The sequence below is a fragment of the Fusarium venenatum genome (genome assembly GCF_020744135.1).
Source record: "Fusarium venenatum strain MPI-CAGE-CH-0201 chromosome Unknown EDB82scaffold_2, whole genome shotgun sequence".
NCBI lineage: Eukaryota > Fungi > Ascomycota > Sordariomycetes > Hypocreales > Nectriaceae > Fusarium > Fusarium venenatum.
In genome coordinates this window covers 6642295-6668354 of record NW_027072130.1, presented here as the reverse complement: position 1 = coordinate 6668354, position 26060 = coordinate 6642295, and the positions used below count along the sequence as shown (strand labels likewise).

General features: G+C 46.0%; 9 protein-coding genes across 9 annotated transcripts; 5 read left to right on the top strand and 4 right to left on the bottom strand.

Annotated features, from left to right (window-relative positions):
* Positions 1-205: 205 nt before the first annotated feature.
* EDB82DRAFT_525038 (uncharacterized protein) lies at positions 206-2006 on the bottom strand (the record flags this gene model as incomplete). The annotated part of the gene is made up of 4 exons (XM_025735592.1): positions 206-360; positions 412-889; positions 989-1604; positions 1660-2006. The coding sequence occupies 4 exons, from the start codon at positions 2004-2006 to the stop codon at positions 206-208; spliced, it is 1596 nt and encodes a 531-aa protein (XP_025586284.1).
* A 529-nt stretch (positions 2007-2535) lies between these two features.
* On the bottom strand, positions 2536-5171 carry EDB82DRAFT_500318 (calcium-activated chloride channel-domain-containing protein). Its single transcript, XM_065608622.1, has 6 exons — positions 5060-5171; positions 4877-4995; positions 4671-4824; positions 4327-4621; positions 3851-4279; positions 2536-3803 (listed from the first exon to the last, which is right to left on the bottom strand). The coding sequence occupies exons 2-6, from the start codon at positions 4950-4952 to the stop codon at positions 2643-2645; spliced, it is 2115 nt and encodes a 704-aa protein (XP_065464933.1). The 5' UTR covers positions 4953-4995; positions 5060-5171; the 3' UTR covers positions 2536-2642.
* Positions 5172-6346: 1175 nt separating this feature from the next.
* EDB82DRAFT_525036 (uncharacterized protein) lies at positions 6347-6811 on the bottom strand (the record flags this gene model as incomplete). The annotated part of the gene is made up of 2 exons (XM_025735590.1): positions 6347-6622; positions 6761-6811. 2 exons carry the CDS (start codon positions 6809-6811, stop codon positions 6347-6349), a joined length of 327 nt encoding a protein of 108 aa, XP_025586282.1.
* Positions 6812-7279: 468 nt separating this feature from the next.
* Positions 7280-9708, top strand: EDB82DRAFT_500313 (amidase signature domain-containing protein). Its single transcript, XM_065608621.1, has 7 exons — positions 7280-7649; positions 7705-8547; positions 8597-8644; positions 8700-8901; positions 8950-9024; positions 9076-9210; positions 9285-9708. The coding sequence occupies exons 1-7, from the start codon at positions 7320-7322 to the stop codon at positions 9404-9406; spliced, it is 1755 nt and encodes a 584-aa protein (XP_065464932.1). The 5' UTR covers positions 7280-7319; the 3' UTR covers positions 9407-9708.
* Positions 9709-12142: 2434 nt separating this feature from the next.
* Positions 12143-13789, top strand: EDB82DRAFT_178952 (uncharacterized protein). The gene is made up of 2 exons (XM_065607138.1): positions 12143-12787; positions 12837-13789. Exons 1-2 carry the CDS (start codon positions 12453-12455, stop codon positions 13699-13701), a joined length of 1200 nt encoding a protein of 399 aa, XP_065464931.1. The 5' UTR covers positions 12143-12452; the 3' UTR covers positions 13702-13789.
* A 903-nt stretch (positions 13790-14692) lies between these two features.
* Positions 14693-18845, top strand: EDB82DRAFT_525033 (amino acid permease-domain-containing protein; the record flags this gene model as incomplete). The annotated part of the gene is made up of 9 exons (XM_025735584.2): positions 14693-14972; positions 15084-15291; positions 15343-15552; positions 15602-16624; positions 17119-17221; positions 17290-17587; positions 17635-17751; positions 17806-18200; positions 18252-18845. 9 exons carry the CDS (start codon positions 14693-14695, stop codon positions 18843-18845), a joined length of 3228 nt encoding a protein of 1075 aa, XP_025586277.2.
* Positions 18846-19598: 753 nt separating this feature from the next.
* Positions 19599-20193, top strand: EDB82DRAFT_575455 (uncharacterized protein; the record flags this gene model as incomplete). The annotated part of the gene is made up of 3 exons (XM_025735583.1): positions 19599-19983; positions 20035-20099; positions 20158-20193. The coding sequence occupies 3 exons, from the start codon at positions 19599-19601 to the stop codon at positions 20191-20193; spliced, it is 486 nt and encodes a 161-aa protein (XP_025586276.1).
* A 2527-nt stretch (positions 20194-22720) lies between these two features.
* On the top strand, positions 22721-24069 carry EDB82DRAFT_475708 (uncharacterized protein; the record flags this gene model as incomplete). Its single annotated transcript, XM_025735582.1, has 5 exons — positions 22721-22885; positions 22944-22980; positions 23058-23143; positions 23205-23590; positions 23670-24069. The coding sequence occupies 5 exons, from the start codon at positions 22721-22723 to the stop codon at positions 24067-24069; spliced, it is 1074 nt and encodes a 357-aa protein (XP_025586275.1).
* Positions 24070-24677: 608 nt separating this feature from the next.
* Positions 24678-25941, bottom strand: EDB82DRAFT_525031 (uncharacterized protein; the record flags this gene model as incomplete). The annotated part of the gene is made up of 4 exons (XM_065609134.1): positions 24678-25276; positions 25341-25413; positions 25465-25808; positions 25911-25941. 4 exons carry the CDS (start codon positions 25939-25941, stop codon positions 24678-24680), a joined length of 1047 nt encoding a protein of 348 aa, XP_065464930.1.
* Positions 25942-26060: the final 119 nt, after the last annotated feature.

The window sequence follows — 26060 nt, the reverse complement described above, 5'->3', positions numbered from 1 at the left end:
ATTACAATTATACGTGTATCCAAAAAGATCAGACGATCGGGAAACGGAGTAATTAATGACGAGCAGGGAATAATAGATCGGTCTCAACACAAACAAACCTTGCTGGTTGCCACTCTGCACGGCTGGGCACTCCATACAAGTGTCTTGGCTCTCTTCCTGATTACATCTTTGTCTTCTAGTCATTCTTTACCCAAATATTGTTCAGTTAGATATCTGCTTGATCAAAATTGCGAATAAAGTCATAGTAGAACTTCGCCATGATGAGTTGAACCCCCATCGCGATCCGTTCATTAACGTTATAAACATGAGCAATTGACTTTCGAGTACCTGTGTTCCATCTGTAGATATTCTTGCATAATCCTAAACATGTTAGCTTTCAGAAAATCTAGTGGCATACCCTGGACGACTTACTCTGGTAGTGAAGAGAATCTGTATTGCCTGTCATAGCACCGGGAGCCGGCACCACATATGGGGACTCTCTGCCCCATGTATATCCTACCGTCCCAGCAAATATATCCCAGACACGACCACTGGTAGGCGCTGGTGCCGCCGGGAAATATTTCCTCATGGCTTCCACGTTCAACGTACCGCTGCTAGACCCCTGTTTGCGCGCTTCTCGGGCCAATCCCTCGGTCAAAAGGTAATCATCGTAGTCGTTATCATCTTCAAAGGGTTCAAAGCGGAGATTGTACTTGTTGACAATACTTTGGACCAATTGAACGACTCCGTGCTCGATACTTCCCGCCTTATCCTGCGGCGCCAGCCCATGGCTGACACCCAATGAGACATGCTCGAGTAAAGCGTCCACTCTTTTTCCACCAGTGACGAGATCGACGGATTGGGATGTCTGAACAAGATACTGAGTCTCGGGCGAAAGTTTTGCCAGGAACTAAGCAGCCCCGTTGAAATCTCCCCGGGTGATCGATCTCGTCAACTCGGGAAAGGCAGAAGGTGAGTATCGAGCAAAGCACGTCAAGCCTTGATGAACAGGGCCGTTCCACTCAACCTTTGGGTCAAATTGGCTCTGCTCCAGATTCGTAACTATCTCAGACATAATGCTGATTGCAGTATGGGGTGGTGGAGTAAAGCTATCGCCTCCAGGAACAGTCAGATTGAACCAAATGTCCATGTAACCTTTTTCATAAACTGCAGGCAGAGCGTATAGGACACTGTCAATTTGCTGCAGTTCTGCACCGCCCTTGTCGAGTATGACGGCGATTCCATCCTCTCCATATTTTTGCTCTAGGAATTTGGCTATTTCGCCGGCACCATGATTGCCAGAACACTCGTGATCGAAGCCAAATGCCAGTATAACAGTGCGCCGTGAGTTGTAGTCATCTTGTGACAGAAGAGCTTCAAGAGCGGACATGAGGCCTGTGATGGCAGATTTGTCATCTGCAGTACCACGACCATATATGTATCCGTTCCGTTGGTCGTAGTAGCCGTCGAAGGGTGGATGGTCCCAATCATGAAATGTATCTTCGTTTACTGGGACAACATCTTGGTGAGCTGTTAAGAGGATAGGTTGCAGGTCATTGTCGGACCCTTGAAAGGTGTACACAAGGCCGTATTCGTTGATGACATCAGGAGTTGTGTACTTGTGTCTACATCACTGTCGTTAATGTTTAGAATTTTGTGCTGGACACATGAATCACTTACATGTATGGATAAGAATCATTTAGAATGTCAGCGAATCTGGTAAATGGCGTCCATCTTTCATCCTCGTCGAAACCTCTTATGTCATCATAGCAGACTGTGGGAAGTCGTACAATCGACTGGAGACGATCGACCATTGTCTCGATAGACTTATCCCAAGAGAAGATCTGGTGAGAATTTGCCATGCCATCGCGCGATGGATCAACCAGCGGCGATAGATCACAACGAGGGCTGTTGCTCTGGTGTTTCCCGTCAAATGTCAGAGCGTTGGGTGCGAGGCGGTACTGTGCAACGTATGCCGTCACATAAGGCACTGCAATAATCACAGAGGATATAGTGGAAAGCTTCATGTTTGTTGAAGAACAAAGCAAAGACTATGGAGTCTTGCTTGAAGCTGACTACCAACAGAAACATGTTTATAGCCCATGTAAATATCGCAAGCACTACTCCTACGTCAGTGGCTAGAGCCATGTACGGCACTGAGTCGTACGTAACCTCTGTGTAGCACTCATTATCGTGGTTTGTACAGCGAACGATAACTAATTTCAAATCAGGAGAAAGAACTAGGGCCGATTTCCATACAGGTTTGTCTCAGAGTGTTCTCGTAAGACCGATCTCGACAATATTTGGATATTGGGACGCAGCATATAACACTCGGTCTGCCTGCAGTGTGACCACTCATTTGTATCAAATATGTGTTTTACAAAGAATGATTGGCAATACTTCGCTAGTCTTTGACTTTGCAGCACGCACTAAGTAAGATGATAAAGATAAAGGGTTGACAAGTGCAACTGGCAAAGATGAAATGTGAAAATGTACCAATACCAAGGTACGATAAATTGCTACATCCACTTTGCCTTGATGAGAATATCCAGAGAATTCGGTAAACACGTTTATTCTACATACATAGGAAATTTTCTAGTCTAGTGTACAGTTCTACAATCATTTTCTATCGGGCCCTTCGTCCTTTTGCACCTGTTCGACTCTTAATCGGTCTTCTCTTGAACCTCCGAGGACTCGTTCTTCTTGACCTGCTGGATCAAAGTGATACCTGCCACCTCGCTTGCCCCGCTCTCAACCTGCCTTGTCCAGAATGGATCTTGCTCCATTACAAGAACTGACTTTCGACGCTCCCGGTGGGCCTCACGCACCGCAAGACCCGTTTGCCTCTTCGTCTCCATCTCCTCAAGATGTTTGACTCTGTTCGCGTAGCGCTGATGGTGGTCGTCCCTGATGCGTTCGGAACCGATCTGTTGAAGGACGAAGCGAACAAGGGAGCGGAGGAGTAGGAGAACGTGTTCGCTGATGAATACGGTTACTGGGAGGGCGGCCCAGCTGCCGAATGTGCCGTTGATCTTGTTGCTACTGAAGAGGTGGACGATGGCGGCGGTGCAGATACTGCCGAGCCAGGTAAGAGCTTCGAGAGAGTAGATCCAAGGTCCAATTCCGTCTGATCGGACAGGAGCAGGTCGTTGATGCTCAAGAGAGAGTTTTGCGAAATCAGATCGTAGTTCAATCCAGTTGTTGATCAAGAAACCCATTGGAATGATGGGCCAAACAGGTGAGAATAGAGCTAAGTAGCCAAATTGAAGCACAATCTCGGCAATGTCGTCCTGAACGTTGTATTTGGGAAGGATGGATTCATTGCGCACACGCGACAAGAAATCTGATTCCTCAGGCTCATCCTTAACAACGGCCAGTAGCATATCGCCTTGGGAGCGCGATCGTCGGTAATCTCTGTACCACCCCGAAAGTCTGTGCTTCAGCATTGGCACAATGTTCTCCTCAAAAAATCCTGAGATCTGGCCAGTGACAGTCAACGCAATGACTTCGTTCCTCAACCTGTCTGCGTCAAGATGGAACGGCTGGTGTACAAATTTCTTGCCAACGCTGGCAAATGCTTTAACGAGGATGCTTTCAAGTCTGGGGACCACATCACCACCGAATGGAATGTAAATAAACGCTGTAAGGAAAATGGGTAAGTAGTTTGTAAACATATTGAGAACAAAGACTTTTTGAGTGAGTGACATCTCGTGAAGATCGGCTGTGCGGTGGTTTTCATATTCGGTCATTCGCTCGGCCGCGTCTTCGAGGGCTGAAGTGATGTACGGAAGTGACACGGCGAGAAGGATTGTAGGGAGATATTCCTAACCAGGTTAGTCACGAATACGTCAGTGAAAGTGAAAGGACTCACCAGATACTCCTTGTAAGGTCCAGCGTATGTCTCCGAGATCATAATCTCAATAGCAAACACAGCGATGATGGTGACGCCCAAAGCAAAAAAAGCAAAAAGCAGAAACGGAATTTGGGCAAGTTGCCGAACAACCTTCTTCCAGCGGGGGAAGTAATAATGCTTGCGCCCAGTTTCATCAGTGTACACCGTCTCGCATTTGTATTGCGGGCGGTTAACTTTAAGGTGATGGATTCCTCTGACGTTCCATCGGAGACTGTAATCGATTTCCTGAATCTTCCAGTATTCTAGGAATACAGTACACCAAACACTAGTCAAAATGCCGTAGGCGAGAGAGTACTGTGGAAGCCATAGCCATGCGATGACTCCGGTAATGGCGGGGAAGGTGAGAAATAAGAGATATGCCTGGATGAAGGCAAAATAAAATGCAACCTGGGATTGTCAGTGCCTTGAATAGAATAAAGAGATTATTGATATACCTTTGAACCGTGGATATTTCGGATAGAGTCAATATCATCCTGCGTCAAAAAGAACCGCCTACTCAGGTAACTGAGAAGAGATTGGTTAACTTTGGGATTGTGCAAAGGGAAAATGGCCTTGACATTTCCCCATTGCCCAGTCTCGGGTGTAATGCCGGCACCACCAAGATCCTTTGACCAGTTTACAAGATGATAGACAGAGAGAATGTCCTCGGCTTCGTAAGCTCCATCGACAACAGTGTTTTTATCACCACCAGGGTGATTTGGCACGATTCCGTAGAGCCAATCTTTGACCCTATATTCCTGAGTTAGAATGAGTTGATTGAAGTGGTGAAGTGGCTTGCCTTGACTTGTAGACCCAGTTTCCTAGCAACTCACGGGGAGCTCTGATGAAGATGAGGAGACTTTGCTCATAACCTGCTCTGACCTCTGTGTGAAGACCAATTTCTTCCAAGTCTTCAAGCAAGGTTTTGACTTCCTTGACGGCAGTATCGTGGTCTGATCCTCATTGTTAGTATTACTCTTTGTACGTCTTAGAGGAATTACTAACCTATCTCACTGAAATCGTAAAGAATGACATACTTGTCATTGTATGTCGTCTTATCTTCAAGGCCTGTGGAAGGCATCTTCCAGCCTATGAGATGCCTGCGGGGCGATGAAGTGGTAGTTCTAGGCTTAGTTCTAGTTCTGGAGCGGTCTAGTCAAGAAATAACCCTTGTCCGGCGAAACATACCCGAAGCAGCACAACACAACCTGCGATAATGATTGACAGCAAGCTTGTTGACGACTTGAGGCTGTGTCTGTCTTTTGACGGAAGGAAAGATGGAAGGAAAAGAATGTCTCCTCTTCTCCACTGCTTGTTGAAAAGACACCTTCTGTTCATTGTATTACTTCCACGTCAGCTTGATCCACTTGGCCAAGGCTTGTCTTTCGTCAGAAGGGGCCAATAGGCGGCTAAGTCGGCACCAAATTCCTTGGTGTTGCCTCAGCTTGGCGTTGTTGTACGAAGAAGCCACTGACAGCCTCGCCCCGTCTCTCGTGAATGAATGTCTGGGGCTTGGGGCTCTCAAGAGTTTAATTTCAATTGCGGCTTAGACGAATAGTTGCCGATATGGGATCTACAGGATCTACAGGGTATTGAGTAAAAATGGCACGTCGAATTTGGAGTCGATAATGTCTCCTTTCTGACCCGTGCCAAATGCGGAGAAGGAGATGAGTTTGTATCCGTAATTTGTTTCTTCACCTCTTGGCATTTTGTAGAATGGAGCTGATGTGTCCGTAAAATGTGTTGTAATATCTTACCGTGTCGTGTCGCAGGCTGGATAGTTCTGAGTTGAAAATTGTGAAGCATCACCCCTTTTCTTAGAGCTGATGCATATCAAAAACATGAATAAGTGTTTCTAATAATTGTTTTACACTCTCAATCGTCTGTACAAGAAAAAGATATTGTGATAACAGGTCTCTTAAGTCCATGTCTAGGGTAATCCACCTGCGATAAGAGATTAGATATGATAGCGTCTGCTCATGATAAAGAGCGAGATAAGATAAGATAAACCAAGCCAAATTCTGTCCGCATTCAATCACAGGAAAATAACTCGACGAGAGCGACTAAAGAAATTGGTAAATAAATGCTTATTCGAGTTAACTCGATAAATGAGCTATATTGAATTTGAATGGTAAGTTGATTGTATTTTGCTTTGTTCTTTGCCACCAAGGCGGCTGCTTATCGGTACTATCATTTCTGTTAGTTTACAAGTACCTTTTCTGGCTAAAAATATATAGGTGTACCCAAACATCTAGTGCTTTTGTTAGCTGGCTTCCCTTCAACACTCAAGAAAGCTTGGTTACACTCTCGGGCTAAGAGTAGGACAGAACCTCAAATAGGCTCTGCGAACAGCGACCGAGAAGTTGTGTCTTCATGCCTGCTGCTCAATCTCGGGCGTCATTTGTAAAACAGCCTCCTCAATTCGAACATCAAAGGAAGAGTGATACCCAGTAGATTGACCAGAAGTGTGAGCGTTCATGGCTTTTGAGAATAGTCCAGTAGACCCGTAGCGGTTGTGTCGTAGAGAATGCCATGCTCAGTGAGTATGCCCGACCGACCGATCGCTCTCACGTAGAACTGCAATGCCTTGTCGAACCAACGGTTGAATCCGCCTCTAATGTAATCACCGCGAGCGATCTCATTGGGAGTCTCAGGATTACCAGAGTCGAGGTAGAGTACGAACATAGTAGAGTCAAGAACGTGGAAATAGTCAACGTTGGCAGGGCTCAGCTCCAGAAGGGTTTGTCGGTTCTATAGGTATGTTAGCGATACGTGTGATGACAATGTTCTCGGCCTGGGCCTGGTCTATGGAAACATTCTCCCTCTTGCATCGGTATTCGTCGGCAATAGTGGATATGGAGAAGTTCGTGCCAGTCTTGCAAATGGAACTCCCCTTGTTGTGGCAGGCGACAGCGAGGATAAGCCAGAGATTTGCGCCATCATCGAATGGGCTGGTGTCACTGTTAACCTTCGAACAGGAAACCCAACAGGTGAAGTTCTTCGGGATGGGGCTGGCAAGCTACTGTCGAATGCCAAGTAGACAGAGGGGGCGAAGAGGATTCAGGTTGATATGGATGCTACAGACACAGTCGGGGTTATCACATCAATGAGGCACTTGCTGGCACCAAGGCCAAGTGAAGCAGAAATTCGGTTCTGTATCTCGAACAGAAAAGTGTTGGTTGGTCAAGCACATCGTTATCATAGGACCTAGATTTCGCACAAACATCGAGTGAGGGTTTCAATATATTAACATGTGATTTAAGATCTACAAAGAATATCCTATGAATTTACACAATTGTGCATAGGCTAATTGGGTTAACTGCCAAGCACCTCCCAGGTCACATGTCCTATGTTTCACAAAAACATCAGATGTCATCGTCATGCATTTACAGCCTTTTCATTTCTTGCAGGTCTTTGCATCGACACTTCAAATCTATATTATCCATAAATGCAGATTATCAAGAATAGTCTGAAGCCAAAAGTCTGTCGATCTTTCACAATGGGAAAGGGTTCTTGGGAAAGCCGAGCCGCTGCGAAGCGCGCTGAGACTCTGAACAAGATCCGTCCGGAATGGAGATTATCCCCACAAGACCTTGAACGCGCCCGTCAACAGCGCGACATCACTGGCCCTTTCATTCAACAGTTCCTGAACGAAGATGAGATTTCCATTACCTCAATGACAAGCGCACCCATTTTAGAAGCCTTAGGTGACAGGAAGTTGTCGGCGGTTCAGGTCGCAACAGCCTTCTGCAGAAGGGCCGCTATGGCACATCAAATTGTGGGTTCATCCAGTCCTTCAATGGTCAGTTACCCTTACTTACTTGTAGGTTTAGAATAATTGTCTGCATGAAGTCTTCTTCGATCAAGCATTGGAACGCGCCAATTATCTGGATGACTACTTCGCTAAGCATGACAAGCCAGTTGGGCCACTTCACGGGCTACCTATCAGTCTCAAAGACCAATTCCACGTCAAGGGTGTCGATACGACTATGGGATACGTCGGTTGGATTGGGGGCAATCTTGGTGTATCAGACCCGGACAAAACTCACAAGGTTGAGAGCCAGATCGTCACCGAGTTGCTGTCTCTGGGAGCGGTACTATACTGCAAGACAAGTCTGCCCCAAACTCTACTTTTTGGAGAGACCAAGAATAATATCATCGGTCAGACCTTGAATCCTAACAATCAGAATCTGTCTTGCGGAGGGTCGTCTGGTGGAGAAGCTGCCTTGATGGCTTTGGGAGGGAGCTCTGTTGGTGTTGGCACAGATATTGGTGGATCACTGCGCATACCAACTGGTTTCTGTGGTATCTATTCCATCAAGCCTACTTCGAATCGACTTTCTTACCGCGATGCTGCAAACACGAATCCTGGACAAGACACCTACCGGTCATCGCTTGGCTTCATGGGTACTTCCATTGATGCGCTCGAGATGGTGTTTAAATCTGTTCTTGGTGCAGAGCCATGGCTTCGGGATCCATCCGTCTTGCCGATCCCTTTTAGAAAAGACATAGTAGACTCGTATCTATCGAGGGCCGACTCAAAAGGCAATGCCAAGTCAGGCGAGAAGCCCTTGAAGATGGGTGTTCTTTGGTCAGATGGGGTGGTTGGGCCTCATCCTCCTGTTCTTCGTGGGCTTCGGGTTGTGGTTGAAGCTTTAAAAAAGGCTGGGCACAAGGTGAGTGATCGCACTCATACTAGTACGTATTTTTGCTGATATGCGTCAGGTAGTAGACTGGGAACCGCCATCGCAAGAAAGAGCTACGACCATAATCGTAAGTTGGTCTCTCCTACAACGACATGCACAGACTGACACTTGTGGCATTGTAGGGCGGCTTCTTTAGTGCAGATGGAGCACATGATGTACACAGTCACCTAGATCGATCGGGTGAACCACTGATACCAGACCTTGAAGACGGCTTCAAGCTCAAAACTCCCGCAGAGCTACTCAAGTATCAAGACCTGACCTTGCAAGGTCTTACGTATGAGCGAGAGTATTCTGATTATTGGAACTCGACCGAAAGCCAAGACGGTAAGATATCAACATTCATAGTATTTAGTCAGAGGCTGATGTATGTAGGCCAGATTGTGGATGCCGTTTTGATGCCTGTTGCACCGCATGCAGCTGTTATACCTGGAAAGTTCTATCATGGAGGTGAGTATTTTTTGCCCTGGTTGTATAGTTTGAAGCTAAACGGAATCACAGCCTACACCGATGCGATGAATGTGACCAACTACTCGGTTGTTGTCATCCCTACCATACGAGCTGATGCGAACAATGACGTCTTTGACAATTCATACAAACCCTTGGGTGACTTGGATAACAAGAATTGGAAAGCCTGCAAGTCATAATCTACGATACAAGCTTTTTAGCTATTCTGTATCTTGCGCAAGTGATTATGCTGACTACAGTAGATGATCCGGCTCTTTATGACAAAGCTCCTGTAGGGATTCAGATTGTTGGACGAAAGTTTGAGGAAGAGAAATGTCTGGCCATCGCTCGAATTGTCCACTCCATTCTTCGAAGTTCGCTGTAAGAGCATACGCACATCAAGAATTCGCATGACGCTGTTCTCATTTATGTCATATTTCGATTCGAGGCGATATGAATAAAGGCTCAACGTCAAACATCACCATTACTCGAAATAGAGTTCCGTTATACAAAACACAAAGACGACGCAAGACTTGGAGCTGATTCCAAATGGGTTAGTGAGTTGTGGCCTCGATTCCTGTCAAAGCACTGGTCAACGCGGATTGTCAAGGTCGACTAAACATCATTCTGGCCACAACAAAGGAATTGTAACGAGTACAATGAGTATAAAATAATCTTTAAAGTTCATTGCTTTTCCGTGATTTTGTAGAGAAACGTGAGTTTCAAGACGTTATCCCTCTCGATGGTTGTAGGCAGACATGATGCCACATCTATATGTGCGGCTGCTACAACAACTCCAGTCGCCTGCTTAATGAGTTGTAAACTTAGGCCATTTTTTCACATACGACCATAGCTCTTGGAAAATACGGGATCCCGTCTGCTCTCCCAGAGTCAAGCCGAGAAGCGGTGAATTAGTACTCAGGTCGGTGACGACTGGGGAATCCTCACTGTTGTATGTTTTTTTGTCTTCCTTTTCTTTTTCCCTTTGAATTATTCTTATGCTCTTAGATGTTTACTCTCATCTACCGTACAAGGCTCCAACCTGTTTCTGTGTTGTGGTGAATGCCGACCCATTTTCTGGAATAGGATGTTGATGCGCAACATGTCTGTAAGATTCACTTGTAACACAAAAACGTTAAGCCATCACCGCCATGCCGCGTTGTTACTTCCCTAGGTAGTGGTATTGTAGTGATCGAAGAATCAGAAACATATAATAGTCAATTTCTAGAATTTTTTCATTCCATCCTAGGTATGCTCGATAACTCGTTGTCAGCTTGAACGACTACGCCGTCAGCTACTACCCTACAATTTATTTACAAGCCCGGGCCAACTGACGGACAAGGTGCTATTTCCGGCCAACACTCAATTTCAACTAATAATCTGATAAAGCAATGCTGTCCGTTGTCGGCGTCGCTAGTGATCAATAGTGAAATCTTGATTCGCAAGCCTGTCTTGTTCAGAGCATTTCAGAAGACGCCAATCCGGAGGATCTACCACTTCAGGGAAGTTAATGGCCGAACAGCCGACGCTAGACCCGGGACCCAGTGGAATGGTACCCGGACACAACGTCGATAAGGAGATTGAACGTGTTAATGCGGAATTATTTCACGTGGAGACTGCGAGTTGGATACCATTTTATGAATAGAGAGACCTTGGAGTTCAGCTGATACACGAATGAGTTACAATAATAGAGAGCGGAATTGAAGAGTCGAATACTACCTAAATATGAGCTGGAATATGGGCTCGATTGAGGCTAGTCTTGATAGAACGGCCCAGAAACGTGGCAGTCCACATTTTCCTTAGTTGCCAAGTCTGTTTTTGATGGTCTAGAAGAAGGATCAAAGTTAAATTCGAGCCTAGATTAATTCAGGCAGGAAGAGAACATCATCAGGTAATTGAGAAAATGGTGGAAAGGAGCCATGATCAGACCCAGGGAATGGCTGACTGTCAGACCAAGGATCCCCTGAAAGTTCTGGTGCTGCAGGGATATTGATGCGCCAATAGGGACCCGAAAGTAGGAGACCGGTGAAAAAAAATCAGTGCTGCCACCAAATTCCCAATCTCAAACTGTTACGTCTCCTTTATGTAACGACAAAGACTTTCTTTGGCTGGCCTTACAAGGCGACATTTCTTTCCCCAGAGTGCACGACACATAGAAATTCGTTTAGCTTTAGAGAGCAATGTTTATTTCCCCAGACTTGAATTGTCAAGCGAGAATTGATACGAGAGCTTGCGCAGACGACATGTGAGAAATGCATCGCGACAATCCTTCCCTCGGACTAGCGACGGGACTGGATCTTGAGCTTGTGATTAGGGGCTATTTCCACGTGCGAGCCAGCCACTGTAGCAATCCTTTCGGTGCAAGATCAACAGACAAAGGCGACAAGTTTGACTATTGGTTAACAAGGGGCCCAATCCTGTACAAGGACAATCTTGTACAAGTGATGACCTCTATTATTGGCCCATATTTTGCGTCTTATCGGTCAAATTACAGTAGTCCACACTCAATATTATCTTTCACAACATCAAACAACAGATACTCCATACATGACACCACTTCTAGAGATTAATCCTTGGCGCCACATTCTAGGCGACTTCTTCAACAGGCCAAGACTCGGCGCACAACAACCTTTTCCGCGCTCAAAACCGCTATCTTTTTACGCCGACTTCGCAATCTGCACCTTGTTCAGAATGCAGTTAGCTCAACAGCCAAGAGTAAAACAGAATACGGTACAGTACGATACCCCTGGCTGTCAACCCTCCCCCAATGTAACGGTACCGATTTCGCACTCATTCATGATACGATCGTGACATGGATAGCGTCCAAGCCATTGGGAATGGGTGTCATTTCCATCCGGAGAGTCTTCAATCCGACAGGATTGAAGGATTCAAGTCTTGATAACTGTGCATCTGACCGCAACTACTACAACCAGATTGAAGTTGTTCTTCCAATCGATGAAAAACTCATCTTATTGCTTACAGGCCTGACAGGCTTGGTAGGATGAATGAATGGGTGGCGTGCCCCTGGCACTAGTTAGACTCGGCTCTTTTTAGTGAACGGCTGGCCATTGACGTGCGCCATCACCAGTGGCGGCTGAACTGCGCCGCTTTCGCTGACCATCCAACACAGCTAACGTCTTGTCTTGTCCTGCTTCGGTGACACAATTTGTCTGGACCAATTGACCAGGGTCTCTTCCATCGAGCCCCTTGTTCCTTTAGCTCTTGATCTGTTAAGAACTCATTAATGTCCCGCATCCGTCCCTCAAATGCAGGAACCATGTTTCCCAATTTTTTGCTTTTCCCCGCGTCGTTACACTCTTTGCTTTTTTCTTGACTTACCAACATCCCGGGGTTTTATACTCATATCGACCTAATCCGAATTGGCTCACCAGTGACTTGTTTCCGGGCGTACCGCCCTTGACCTTTCCGTCATGTCGCTCTACACGGACGCTCCCGATGCCCGGACCTTTGATCAAGACAAGCCAACCCTGCTTGTCTCGTGGTGGATCACAGCCTTTTGCATGGCCATCATCCTGACTCGAATGGCCGGTAGATATGTGCGCGTCGAAAAGTTACTCAAGGAGGACAAGATTGTGGCGGCAGCACTCGTACCACTCGTTCTAAGAGCCGTGTGCGTTCATTTTGTGCTCAAGAACGGCACGAATAATGTGAACTTGGATGGCGTGGACCTGAGTGATGAAGATATCAACAAGAGGGTTCTGGGAAGTCGCTTGGTCATGGCCAGTAGGATATTCTACGCTTCTGTGTAGGTAATAAGCTGTTGCTGCGAGGACAACGTTGCTAACAAGAACCAGGCTTTGGATTCTCAAACTTACCACTCTTGAATTCTTTGAGCGTCTTGCTGGTGCTACAAGACGAAAGTCACATCGTATAATGATCCACGTTATTCGCGGCACCCTCGCTGCTACCTTTCTTGCCGTTCTCATCAGCGATCTTGCCGAATGCCAACCGTTCCCTCACTACTGGCAGGTCACACCCGATCCTGGACCTCAATGCCGTCAAGCATTTGTACAAATGCTCACCATGGGCTCGTGCAACGCCCTTACTGATCTTCTTCTTATCGCATTTCCCATTCCCATTATTCTCTCGACTCAAATCCCGACTAAGCGGAAGGTTCTTCTTATTATGCTTTTCAGCTTTGGACTTTTGACAGTTGGCATTACTCTGTACCGCATCCCACGAATTCTGGAAGCGGGCGGTAGCCAAGTACTTCGCACAATGTGGGCGTCCATCGAGATCCTCGCCGCGACCGCCGTCGGCAATATCGTTGCGCTGGGATCATTCTTGCGTGACAGCGGTGTCAAGCGCAAGAAGTACAAGGACTCGGAGAGCTACGACGGCTACTCCAACTCGAGATCACAGTCTCAAGGTACGAGACTCACGCGTACGAATGGACAGAGTCAGTGGGAGGAAGACGAAATTCCTGTGAGGACGACGGAGGGGATCTGGGCCAAGTCGCATGATATTAGTGACTCTGTCTCCAAAGTCTCTGGAGAACGGCCTGTGAGTCCTACTCAGAGTCATGATTCACTTATAACACGTGATCATACAGATGAGTCGATGGATATCCCGAGAGATGGTTTTAAATACCAACAACCTCCAACAGCTGTGATTGCAGGAGATGCGAGACAAGTGCAACGAGCGCAGGCGACTAGTTGAAATTTGCGATTGAATTAAGCATGGACCATTTCCTGTATATATGTATACATATTGTTTGGGATACCACGATAATCATGAACTTTACTTTGTCAAACATGAGATGAATTTCCCCCCGGGTTAGTGATGTTGACCCAATTTATGTACGTAACAGCAACTCCAAACCCACCACGATAGCTTCAGGGACCAGGTCGACCCCAGACCCAGAGTGGATAAGAGATGGCTGTGCTCCCCATGGGCAGAAAGCATAATCTTGGGGTGAGAGTTGCTGATTTCCCCCGATTGATGGTCATGAAATAAGATTTGACTTGTGCAGGACATTCAATGACTCTGTCAGCATTGATCAGAGTTAGAATAAAGCAATAAACTCTTGATCTTGGCTCTGAAGCTAACTTGCTGATCTCGTCACCGTTGAAACGTCCCGCTGACATCTTCCACTTTCTGTCACCCAGACTACTGCGCTGCACGGGGTACACTAATTTCACCAGTCGGGTTATCTCACATTACCATTTCACTTTCTTCAATGCATCTTATCTCACATGCATAATTTCTCCATCACTAGCAAATTCTGATAGTGTCCCACTCTCCTTGTATCTCAATTGTTACCTTTTGACGATCTTGTCCATTATTTGCCACCCAAACAGAAAAAATACGCGTTTGTACCCGTGGCAAACCCGTCCATTCAAACCATCGACGGCAACAATCTTCTAGAAGGCTTCTAGAAGCCGATAAACAGATTTTTCCCCTTCCTTATCGCTCAAGGATGAATAATCTGCATCGCAATCTGGTTACGCAACTACACTCACACGATCATTCTCATCTCACAACGTCATTCGTTACCCCAACCTCAATCAAACATCATCCCCATGTCTAGCTCCATCACAGTGTCTCTCTTTACTCTCCCTCCGAAACCATAAATCTCCATATCTCCCGATCCCCCCGCCTTCCCATTTTTACCCATCTCAGTGGACCGCGAACTCAAAAAAACCTCACGATGAAGGAACGCGACACACAAAGCATGAACAACACACGTATAGAGCTGGATTCCCTACCAAGAAGTGATAGTATAAAACACGAACCTCCTATACTCAATGGTGCAGGGAATTGGATCAATGGATTCAGGCGCGCCGATCCGAGGCCAGGATATGAGCCTACCGATGCTCCCGAGAGGTTTTACGATTTAAGAGCCGCCAATGCTAAGACGGCGAATACCGCGCTTGCGAGGGAGTTGAAAGGGAGGCATTTGCAGATGATTGCTTTTGGAGGTTCTATTGGTGAGTGTTTACCTCTATTGTTCTTGGTCATAGATGATCAATTCCTCTCTCCAACATCCAACCTACCAAAGTCCATTTGCGATTGGAAACAATTGGCTAATTGTAATCTAGGAACTGGTTTATTCGTCGCGTCAGGCGGCTCATTATACAGAGGTGGTCCAGCAAGCCTTTTACTATCTTATATCCTCATCGGAGGAATGCAGTATTGCACAATGCAGTCTTTAGGCGAACTATGTGTAGCTTTTCCAATAGCTGGTTCCTTTTCGGCGTTTTCAACACGTTTCTTAGATCCATCATGGGGGTTTGCCATGGGTTGGAAGTGAGTCACAACATTCGTCTTTTCGAACAGTACTGACAGTTTGACATGTAGTTATTGCTTGCAATGGCTGTTCGTATTGCCTTTGGAGATAATCGCTGGTGCTTTTACAATCGGATATTGGAATGAAGCCATTAGCAGATCAGTTTTTGTCGCCATTTTTCTACTTATCATAGTCGTTATCAACCTATTCGGCGTCAAGACGTACGGAGAAGCGGAGTTTATCTTTTCTCTCATCAAAATCACTGCCATCGTTGGCTTCATGTTGGTCAATCTCGTTCACTTTTGATGTCTCTTGCTAACGATCGCGCAGACTCTTGGCTATTGTGATCAACATAGCCGGCGAGCCAGAAGGCCAATACATAGGTGGCATGTATTGGCGAAACCCGGGCGCGTTCAAGAACGGGTTCAAGGGCTTTTGTAGCGTCTTGGTGACGTCTGCCTTTTCATTTACAGGGACAGAGCTGATCGGTCTCGCTGCTGCCGAGACGGCCAATCCTCGAAAATCTCTACCTACAGCGATCAAGCAGGTGTTTTGGCGTATCATGATTTTCTATTTAGTAGCCCTATTGCTCGTGGGTCTGTTAGTACCCTCTGACGATAAACGTCTTGTCGGCGGTGATAACGTCGCAGACGCTACAGCGAGTCCCTTTGTTATTGCGATAGAGAAGGCTGGTACTTCTCTTCTTCCTGGAATAATGAATGCCATCATCTTGATAGCTGTCATTAGCGTCGGCAACTCAGCTGTCTTTGGGTCTTCGAGGACATTAGCTGCTTTGGCTGAGCAATCCCATGCACCTCAGATCTTTGCCTATGTGGACCGACAAGGTCGTCCACTCATGGCCATCCTCTTCGCATCTTGTATCGGCTTTCTAGCATTCCTTGCGGATGTGAACTCTCATGATGCCATTTTTAACTGGCTCCTCTCCATCAGCGCTCTGAGCACCTTGTTCACATGGGGCAGTATCTGTCTATGCTATATCCGATTTCGCACAGCCTGGAGCTACAACGCACACACGATCGAGCAGCTGCCGTTCAAGTCGCACGTCGGCATCACGGGAGCATGGATAGCTTTGATCGGCTATATACTGGTGCTTGGGTCGCAGATTTGGATAGCTGCGTCTCCTGTGTATGCGCCCGACATCAATGATGGCCCTTCCGGCGTTGCGCAGAACTTTTTCTTGAAGGTTCTGGCCATTCCGATTATCATGTTATTCTATATCTGCCACAAGGTGTGGTATCGCACGCAGATTGTGCGACTGGAAGAAATGGATGTTGAGACAGGGCGACGATACTTTCGTGTACATATCATCGCGGCGCAAGAGCGGGAAGAACGGTTAGGCTGGCCTAAATGGAAAAGGCTTTATTGGTTTTTATGTGCCTGACCGGCTTAATGTGTCATGCTCTAGACATAGACTCAATCTTAAAGAGATTCACATCTTGACATAGTGTTCATTTATATCTTTGTCTTTCAGCTGACATCACCACAACGTTATCGTAAACAGACAATTCATGGCAATCTGCTCCAATTTCCAACACCAATCATAACTACCCTTAGCTTATCAATTATTTTCCAATCAGCTAATGGCTGACAGAGACACTGGAGTAAGCGGCGACCTGGAAATAATGGTAAGGATCCCTGCATACGACTTGGCTCAACCAGTCGGCTTTTAGTAAGTGAGGGGCATAACAAGGAGGATAAATGAAACAGGTACTGCTCAAGAGAAATCTTTTTCGCGTTGTGGTTGACTTCTTTTTCAAATCTTTGTCTTTAAGTTTACAGATGATGTTTAACAGGGAGATGATGGAGACCTCTTACAAAACAATTAGTTGGTATGCAGCGTTAGCTGTCTTTATTTTCTACACCCCTCGCATCCTCACAGTTGCCCTTCGCTGGCATTCTCCTAAGTTTCACGGTCTCCCACGGCCAAAGGTACAGTGTCGAGCTTATCCAATTCACAATTCGAGGTCTGGAATTAATTGACACTTCCTCTCATGTAGGGCCATCAATTTTTCGTCGGTCATGCTTTGCGCATTCTTCGTGCCTCAGGTCCCCATGATCTGTATCTGCAATGGATGCGACAGTGGCCTAACGCACCCTTCATCAGGACTCTTTCGTGGCTGAATGAGGAGATTCTGCTGGTGAATAGTTTGGAAGCGTGCCGCGATGTACTGCAGACCAATATATATTCTTTCGCCAAGCCAGGTTTCTTTCATACGCTGGTAGGAGAGTTCTTAGGTGTTGGGTTGCTGTTTAGTGCTGGAGATCAGCACAAGAGGCTGAGGAGGATTATCACAGGTCAAAATGGACCGGTTCCAGTGCGTGCTTACGCTGATTTTTTTTAGGACCCTTATCAAGACCGAATATAAGAAAGCTGTTTCCAACATTTGTCACCTACTCTCATAAGCTAAATCGTGAGATTGGAGAGTCTTTGGAGGACTTTAATGGTGGAACTTTCAAGAGTATTTACCGCTGATCCCATGTCTCTATCTGTACTCCTCGCTGACCCCTTGAAGTTGAAGACCTTATAACTCGCGTCACACTCGACATCGCTGGCGTCTCATTACTCGGCAGAGAACTGCGTGACTTCCGCTCGCCATCGTCACCCCTGTCCTTCGAACAATGCTACAATGCTATCCTCGTCCAGCCGCTTGCTGGGCAGATCATAAGCTTCATCAACCCGTTTATCCCATTGAGATGGCTCCCTGTGTCTGCCAACCTGGACTTTATTCGCGCCAAATCTGCTCTGAAGACCATGATGGAAGGTCTAATTGAGCAGCGCAGAGCCGAAGTAGCGGCTGCGAAGCAACAGGAGGGCGGTGCTAGCCTTTCGGATGACCTGTTGACCAGGATGATTGAGGCAAGCGCTGGAGAAAGCAAGAGGCTTTCGAAAGAGGAGTTAATCGATATTGTAAGCAGTGTGTGATTAGATTCTGGTGTAGTTTGCTAACTCTTGAGTAAGACTTTGCAGGTCATCGCTGCTGGGCATGAGACGACTGCGAGTTCTCTAGTATGGACAGCATATGCACTTGCCAAGGACACTGCATCGCAGAACCGCTTACGGGCAGAGATTTATTCACTGGGCGCAGAAATGTCTGCCAAAGAAATTGACGAACTACCCTTTCTTGACAACGTGATTCGCGAATCTCTGCGCGTCTACTCGCCCTCGCTAATGATACCCTGGGAAGCGCAGAAGGGCATAACCATCGCCGGAGTATATATTCCCAAAGGAACAACAGTACAGATTATACCAGCTATGATCCAGCTCAATCCTGAAATCTGGGGCAGCGACGCCGATGTTTTTAGACCTGAGAGATGGGAAAATATGGACAGCAACGCAGCCAGTCCTTATGCCATGGAGGCGTTCTCGAATGGTCCACGGATATGTCCTGGTAAAGCGCTGGCCATGTTGAATACGAAAGTATTACTGTTGGGATTGATCAGGGAATTTGAGATGGAGTTATATGACGATGAAAGGGATGTCGAGTTTAGGAACCCGAGTTTGACTTTGAAGGCTAAGAAGCCGATCCGATTCAAGATTAGAAGGGTTAGCTAGTGGTTGAGGTTGCGATGCACAACTTATCTTTATCATCTCACTGGCAGGATAAGAGATAAGATAAGTTGATAAGTTGCACGTCCGAATTGGCTCCTGATAATTATATGGAAATTCGCCAACCCTAAATCACAACTCACATTTATCATGAGCCTCAAAAACATAGACAACTGGTACTGGTAGTATCTACAGGGCATTCTCAATACCGGAGAGTTATATAATAGTATTTAAGTTACAATGTTAGCATAGAAAATTTCACCATGCGAAATACATGTTGCAAAACGACAACGGTCGATCTTGAAAAGCGATGATGAGAGAATTGTTTAACTGCAAACCATGTTCCGACAAGTAGAAGATCGTGCCTATCATTAGATTCAAATAATAATGCTATGATCAACAGAAACGAAAGGTCAGCAACATTACAGCAAAAGACAATAAAATTAATAAGGAGCCTTCACACAATTCCATCCTTGTTAAGTAAGAATCTGTGTATGTTGACATTTTTAACGCCTAGATTAACTCCTTGGCCGAAAAGAGCGTAGTGACAGACATTTAATCTCGCTTCAATATCGATGTTGGGCTAGCCTACAGACTATTGGAAAGCTAGTGGTATAGGCTAACTATTTTTACTTTCAGCTCTTATTTACTTGTTGACTCTGAGCTAATAAATGGATTTCTTCCTCTCTTGTTTCACTCAATCTCAACACAATAGTTCTATTGCTAGTGTTGAAAGCCACAGCCACTTGGTCCGTCGAGATGCGCTTTACTGCTTTGTTACTGCCCATCGTTTTTGGTGCTGCTTCGGCGGGTCCCTGTCGACCCTCTAGCGCCGAGAGTAGCATTGAAACTACCCAACTTGTCAGCTCCACCACAATCGAATCGGTGTTCCCAACTGCCACCGCGACTTTGACAACCGACGATGCAAACACTACTGTGCCTGCAACTGAGATTGAATTGGCATCTACGACAGAATCAGCCGCCGCCGCCTCATCCACGACTGCTTCTTCTGGCCAATGTATCGCGCCGGCGTCGCTACAATGTTGCGTGAGTGTTGGAAAGGCAAACGATGGCCCGGTCAGCATGATTCTGAGTTTGCTTGGTATTGTTATCAAAGATACGAGCATTCCCATTGGACTAACATGTAAGTTTCCCCTCCAATCGTCCTGTTTGGCCATTTAACATTTCCTTTCAGGCCGATCTGTTCCTAATCCCGGAGCCTGTCCCAATATTCCAGTTTGTTGCAATGGTAACAGCTATGTGAGTACTTTATCCCTTGTAAAGTTTCAGTGAATGTTATTGACTTGTATTTCTACAGGGTGGCTTAGTTGCTATTAGCTGCACTTCCGTTTAGTGATATCAATTATTAGTTATCTATAATCATACATCGCATAGACCACTTAATATCAATCAATAGAGCCAAGTCGTTACTATACTTTATTAAGGTAAACTTTTGGCACTCTATACAATCCCCCAGAACGATGCACATATCATCATCAAACTGCATCACAATCTTGTGTGACAATGTCTACCCAGTCAGAGTGTTCTGTTGGGCAATCAAAACACGAAGAAGCGGCTTGGAGGACAGAGAAGAAGTCACTTTGCCGCAAATAAAATCGATATAGTCTTAATGAGACTTCATTTTTACCACTAGGAGCCCAACGAGTCTAAAGAGAGTACTGACTGCAGAACGCTGCCTCTAGATCAAGTTCCTGAAAGAGGCAGGCTGGCGTGGATAAGACAGGGCACTGTGAGTGTAGAAAATTAAGTTACTGAATTTAATAAACGCTCAAGGTTAAATATAGCCGTGGAGACTTTCGGGCCTTCTTCACATTTCCTTTCGTGTGCTTCATACAAATGACAGTCCTGTGCAACTATCGGCCCCTTTACCGAATGCCAGGCTACGAGTAGAATGCACCTCATAAAATCCTCCGACCTGAGACCCCCTGCGACTTTCGCAATTCAGCCCCATAGCGTCATTTTAGGGTGATAAGATGAACGTCCATGCCAGATACCTTGCCAAGCTGAATTTCTCCTGAGTTTGCAAGGTAATTCAACGAGGGTAGAACCAGGACCAGAGATCAAAAGCATACAGGAAGGGTTGATAAGAGAAGTACGTTGGCAAGAATATCGGATAGTATCGTCGTGGTAGCCAGTAATGTAGTGTAAGTTGGAGTTTGATTTGTGTCCAAGCCCCTATACTGGCTATGTACCACATGCCCTTGATTAAACAGCGGTCCTATTCCGCTCTCCTGTGCAACTCAAAACGACCCCTGTTGAATCGATAAGCAAAAGCCCATCCGAGAGACAACTTGCAATGGCTAAGCTCATTACGATGTTGCTAATCTCTTGTTAAACCCAATCCTGGGTCAGGATATTGGAGTATGTCGGGTAATCTGAGATCTCTGCGGGATCCTCCTGAACGGCAATCAAGATGCAGACATACTCTGTAGTTAAGCAGTGATAGCAATTGTTAACCGAAGGATGACGGAATTTGCGCCGTGCATGCACCAAAGATAACGACTCAGCATCTTGCTCGAATAAGGCTAGCGCCACTCAATGGGTCAAAACTATCACCTCTCTATTGACTTCAAGTCTCTACCATTGGACACGGAAGCGAATTGAGCTGCAAACTAAATTGCCTGGAAAGTGCTTAATTCATGGCAGTGAGATAAGGCTGGAATTACCCCAGACCAACGCTCTCCTAGAGACTCGAGTACTCCCGAGTCCTAACTCCAATAAGCATAAAGTTTCGAACTTTCCAGCATACGCGGTAGTTCTAGACTGAGCCCAGACTACGCCATGAAACACACAGCGAGCTAACTTGCAGTTGGCTTTTGAACTGAACGAATGGTATCACAAACCAATCATTCATTTGAGAAATGTGGCCGGGGACTGAATCGCACTCAGCTGTAATGTACTTTATGTGTCTTTTACAGCCCCCCTCCGACTTCCAGAGGTTGATGACATGTGCTTTTAGCTTTCATAAAAAATATCCCAGTATTCTGTAGGATACCGTCGATTAATTTGCACAATGAGATGGCGACATTCTCCATAAGACTCGACCTAAATAAACGCACTCTCAACGCTGCATGGTGGCTGCGCTACCCCTTAATTATCTTTTCAACACCAGTACGGCTTCTCTTTGTTAGCAACTTATCTAAAGCTCCGAGACAAAAAATTAGCTACACAATTCTCTATGATATGAGAATATGAGAAAAGATAGATGCTGTCATATTAAACATCTTAGCCATCTTGTCTATGTGAATCAAAAGTGATATTCCTAATCTTGATAATAATTTTCACATTGTGATTTAATATCCATGATATTGGAGATAGGTTGTTCAGCCTCTACTTTGAGCGATTTATCTACGCTCCATAACATCGGTCCTTATCTAGCTCATGATAGTCCCGACGAGCTGAATATACTAATCTCAGTATGTATTAACAGCAGACTTTAGACACTGCTAATGAGTTATTAGCGGTTATAAATCAACGCTAGGCTGATCAATCCTGCAAGGCAAAACGCCCAATCTCAATCGATCCCAGGCGCAGTTTGAGAAGCCGTCCATATCGAGCAGACTCAACTGTCATTTAGATGTCGCGTCGCTTGTTTTATATTATGCGTAGTGTAAAGTATCCTCAGCACTAGCCTCACTACTTCTCCTCGAGAACGCCACACCAGTGATTACGGGCGGCGACTGACTCAAGATACTGGAGTACACTTAACTCGAATTGAGATAGCGATAGATCTCTTGGTCTTTCCTTGGACTTAACCCACTTCCCTAAATAAATGCGCATGGAACTTTTGTAATGCGATCTGCATCATCCATGAGTTCCCTTCTTTCGTTCAGGAACTTTTGTTTTGACAGCTGTCAACCATGGTTCAAGCTTTCCCTATCCAGTTGCCTAGGCAGAGAGAATTGATCGCTACGTGGGTAATCCTGCCGATGTTATCAACGATCACAGTCGGGCTCAGGTTTTATGCCAAGACAAAGACCAGGGCCGCGTATGGCTGGACTGACTGGATGATTCTGGTATCTCTTGTGAGTTGTGTTGTCTTCCAGTATCGTCTATGACGCTGATGATCTGATCTTTTTATAGTTCTTCACGGACCTCTTTTTCGTCCTTCTTCTTCTGAGTAGGTCTTCCATCGTGCACATGGAAGCACGGACTTCTACCAGGGCTCGACAGCTAACACATGTGTCTGCAAAACAGTGCTTATATACGGAGGCATCGGCGTTCCTGGATACCCATATACTAGCACTACGGCGCCAACCGACGTCTCTTTAATCCACGATCAGGTACGTGCAGATCGATAACGGCTTTAGTGATCCTTGAGCTGACTTGAATGGGGCTTCCTAGATCGGCTTCGCCAACAACATTGTCCTTGTACTTGCAGTCTACGCATGCAAAGCCTCCATCCTCTTTCTATATCATCGCGTCTTCACAGGTCTTAATGGCCGGATGACAATTATTATATACACGGCATCGGGTATTACCATGGTGTGCTTCTTAGGCAGTTTCATCGGTTACCTCGCAGCGGTACGGCCGATCGAGAAATGGTGGGCATGGGGCGATGCAACAGCGGAACAGTTCCTAGCCATGCAGAACATCAACATCGCCTATGACAGCTTGACAGTTTTTACCGACTTCTTGATCTTTGTACTCCCGCTTAAGTCAATCTGGGGACTGAATATGAACCGACCGAAAAAGATTGGCATTATTGTATCGTTTTGCTTTGGCTTTATGTAAGTTTCCTTCAATCCCTGATACATCAGGAAAAGCGCGCCGTTGAACTGTGAACTGTAATTGACATCATTTGACTAGCACCTGCTTCATTTCCCTTGCCCGGGTCGTCTTTACACATGGCTATCAATGGAAGAATCTATACGACGAAGGAACCGTATGGAGCCTCGCAGGCGTCGAGCCAGTGGCAGGTATCATCTCCGCATGCCTCCCTGGGTTGCGTCCACTACTACCCAAGACCTTCAAGATGACATCTTACGGCACTCCTGCAAACCCTAGCAGATTCAGGACAACTGGCACTACAGCGACAGATAACGTTAAGAAGAGTACCATTAAGGATCCCAACCCATTTACGGTCCTCAATGATGATAGCTCGGTCACAGAATTCCGCCACACTGTCAGAGAGGTCCCTTCAAGATCGGAGGTGAGTGACGATTATATTGAGCTGGAAGAACGGCGACCAAAGGCTTTTGATGCCTAGCAAGGAGTTATCAAGAGGCACAGTAGGATACCCATATATTGTAAGATTATAGCAGCTATTGAAATAGGGAGATCTGATTTGTCTCCAAAACGCACAGAAGCGTAAGGCTTAGGGTTAGTACCTGAATGCCATTTCTTTTGTACTATTACAACTATATCCAACAATCTACCTCTGCTGCCTGCTGCAGATTGTCCGTAGCAGTGTTGTTCACCGAAGGAATAACTCATAGCTGAGATATAGTAACCATCCTAAGTATTTTGCTTGTAAGCGAGCTGAGTACTAGTGTAGTAAGTACATATATACACATGAGGGTTCATAAGAAAGATCAAGAGCAGAAACAAAGTGTAGACGAAAGGTTGAAAGAGACAATGTATGTACTATACAGCGATTGATAAAGAAGGTATTGTGATTCAAATCAGCCATATCATGTAATGTTACTTCTGAGAGAAAATAACAACATGATCCGCTCTCCTTCTAACCCATGGGTTTCGACTCAAAAAGCTGTTTACAATAAATTGATTCTTCACAAAAGAGTAAAGTAAGCCATAAGTACTAGTCCTCCATTGTGTACCAGAAGATACGGGAAGTTAACAACCAATGCTTACTGTCTAGTAGAGATGTCTTCTTGGTCGACAAGGAGAGCGCGTAGTTGTAGTTTGATCGCTGATGCCCTCGATAGTGCTAGTCGTCTCATCAGTCGCAGCGAATTCAGTGGTAGCACTAGATTCAGTAGTGGCCGTGGTGCCTGTTTCCCTGGTAGTCGTGCTTCCAACACTTGTCTCGGCTTTCGTTGCTGTTGATTCATCGGTGGTACTTGTCTCTGTCGGTATTCCAGCGGCAGTAGTTGTGGTAGTGGTCTCTTCTGCAAAAGCGGTAGTAGTAGTGGCGTCTGCCGTAGTGATGTCCAAAGCCGTAGCTGTGGTTGTCTCTTCGGAAGCAACAAACCAGATGAATGTACCCGATGTACCCGATGCTGTGTCCGAGGCCGGGATTATTTGTGTGTACGGTCGCTCTCCTCGTTCTAGCATCGTGGTCTGCTTGACATAGTTGATCTCTACTCCGTCAGGGGGAGACTCGTACTCGGTGCAAGAAAGCCCCTTGATCAGGAAAGCAGGGTCGTTTCCGCTGTCACCCTGGTCACATGCCACGATGCATAAATCGACTTGTGATTCGGGTACCGTCGACCTTGAATATCCTGTGACGCTGTCTGGCGGGAATATAGCATTGGGGGACTTTTCGATAGAGGATGGATTGCGAATTTATGTCTTGACCGTTGAACTTTGCAAATTGCTCAAACTTATCGGTATAGGCGAAGAAGCCGATACTATCGGGGTTGACACTATTCTAAATCGACCAAGTCAGCTTTCCGGCACCAACCTTAAGAGATGGCTATACAAACTCATTAGGCTTATTGGTAGCAAAGAGAAACTCAATTCGAAGCCCATTGTACCCAGCATCAAGAAGGACGCTCGCATATATAACAGCGGCATCTTTACTACCGGTACTACAATAGTCATTTGACTCTCCGCCCTGATTATCAAAACTTCCGTCCCCTCCAGGCAAGGCTCCAGATACTTGAACTGTAATTAGGATAACACCATTTACAATACCGAAGGGACCATCGGTAAAGGTTCCTACGGACCCGGCTACGGCAGTCCTGTCCCAGTTAACCACGGACACTCGTGGACCACTGGAAATGGCATTGGCTATGGCCTGGCCGCCATCATTGTCTACTGTGTCTAGTGAAGTCGTGGCAGAGGAATGGTAGAGCGAATAAGGCAGCGAGACGCCCAGATTTAATCAACTTCATTTTTAAAATCGTTGGAAAATGTGGTGAGTACAGTCGTTCGGCACAAGATAGCCTCCCTCCATGACCGTTAGACTCAACGATAGCCTTGTTAAAAATAGTCCTCAGATTCTTTAGAGTAGATAGTTTTATCTCCGACAACTTAGTTTCCAAGAAAAGGGCCCGAAATATTTTGAACATTATC

Bases quoted from the DNA above. Each gene is read 5' to 3' on its own strand.
- EDB82DRAFT_500318 (XM_065608622.1), bottom strand. From the start codon at position 4,952: ATGCCTTCCACAGGCCTTGAAGATAAGACGACATACAATGACAAGTAT. The intron at 4,622-4,670 runs GCAAGCCACTTC...TCAGGAATATAG, and splicing joins AACTGGGTCTACAAGTCAAG to GGTCAAAGATTGGCTCTACG. The intron at 4,280-4,326 runs GTATATCAATAA...TGACAATCCCAG, and splicing joins GAAATATCCACGGTTCAAAG to GTTGCATTTTATTTTGCCTT.
- EDB82DRAFT_500313 (XM_065608621.1), top strand. From the start codon at position 7,320: ATGCAGATTATCAAGAATAGTCTGAAGCCAAAAGTCTGTCGATCTTTC. The intron at 7,650-7,704 runs GTGGGTTCATCC...TTGTAGGTTTAG, and splicing joins CCGCTATGGCACATCAAATT to AATAATTGTCTGCATGAAGT. The intron at 9,025-9,075 runs GTGAGTATTTTT...ACGGAATCACAG, and splicing joins TGGAAAGTTCTATCATGGAG to CCTACACCGATGCGATGAAT.
- EDB82DRAFT_178952 (XM_065607138.1), top strand. From the start codon at position 12,453: ATGTCGCTCTACACGGACGCTCCCGATGCCCGGACCTTTGATCAAGAC. The intron at 12,788-12,836 runs GTAGGTAATAAG...AACAAGAACCAG, and splicing joins AGGATATTCTACGCTTCTGT to GCTTTGGATTCTCAAACTTA.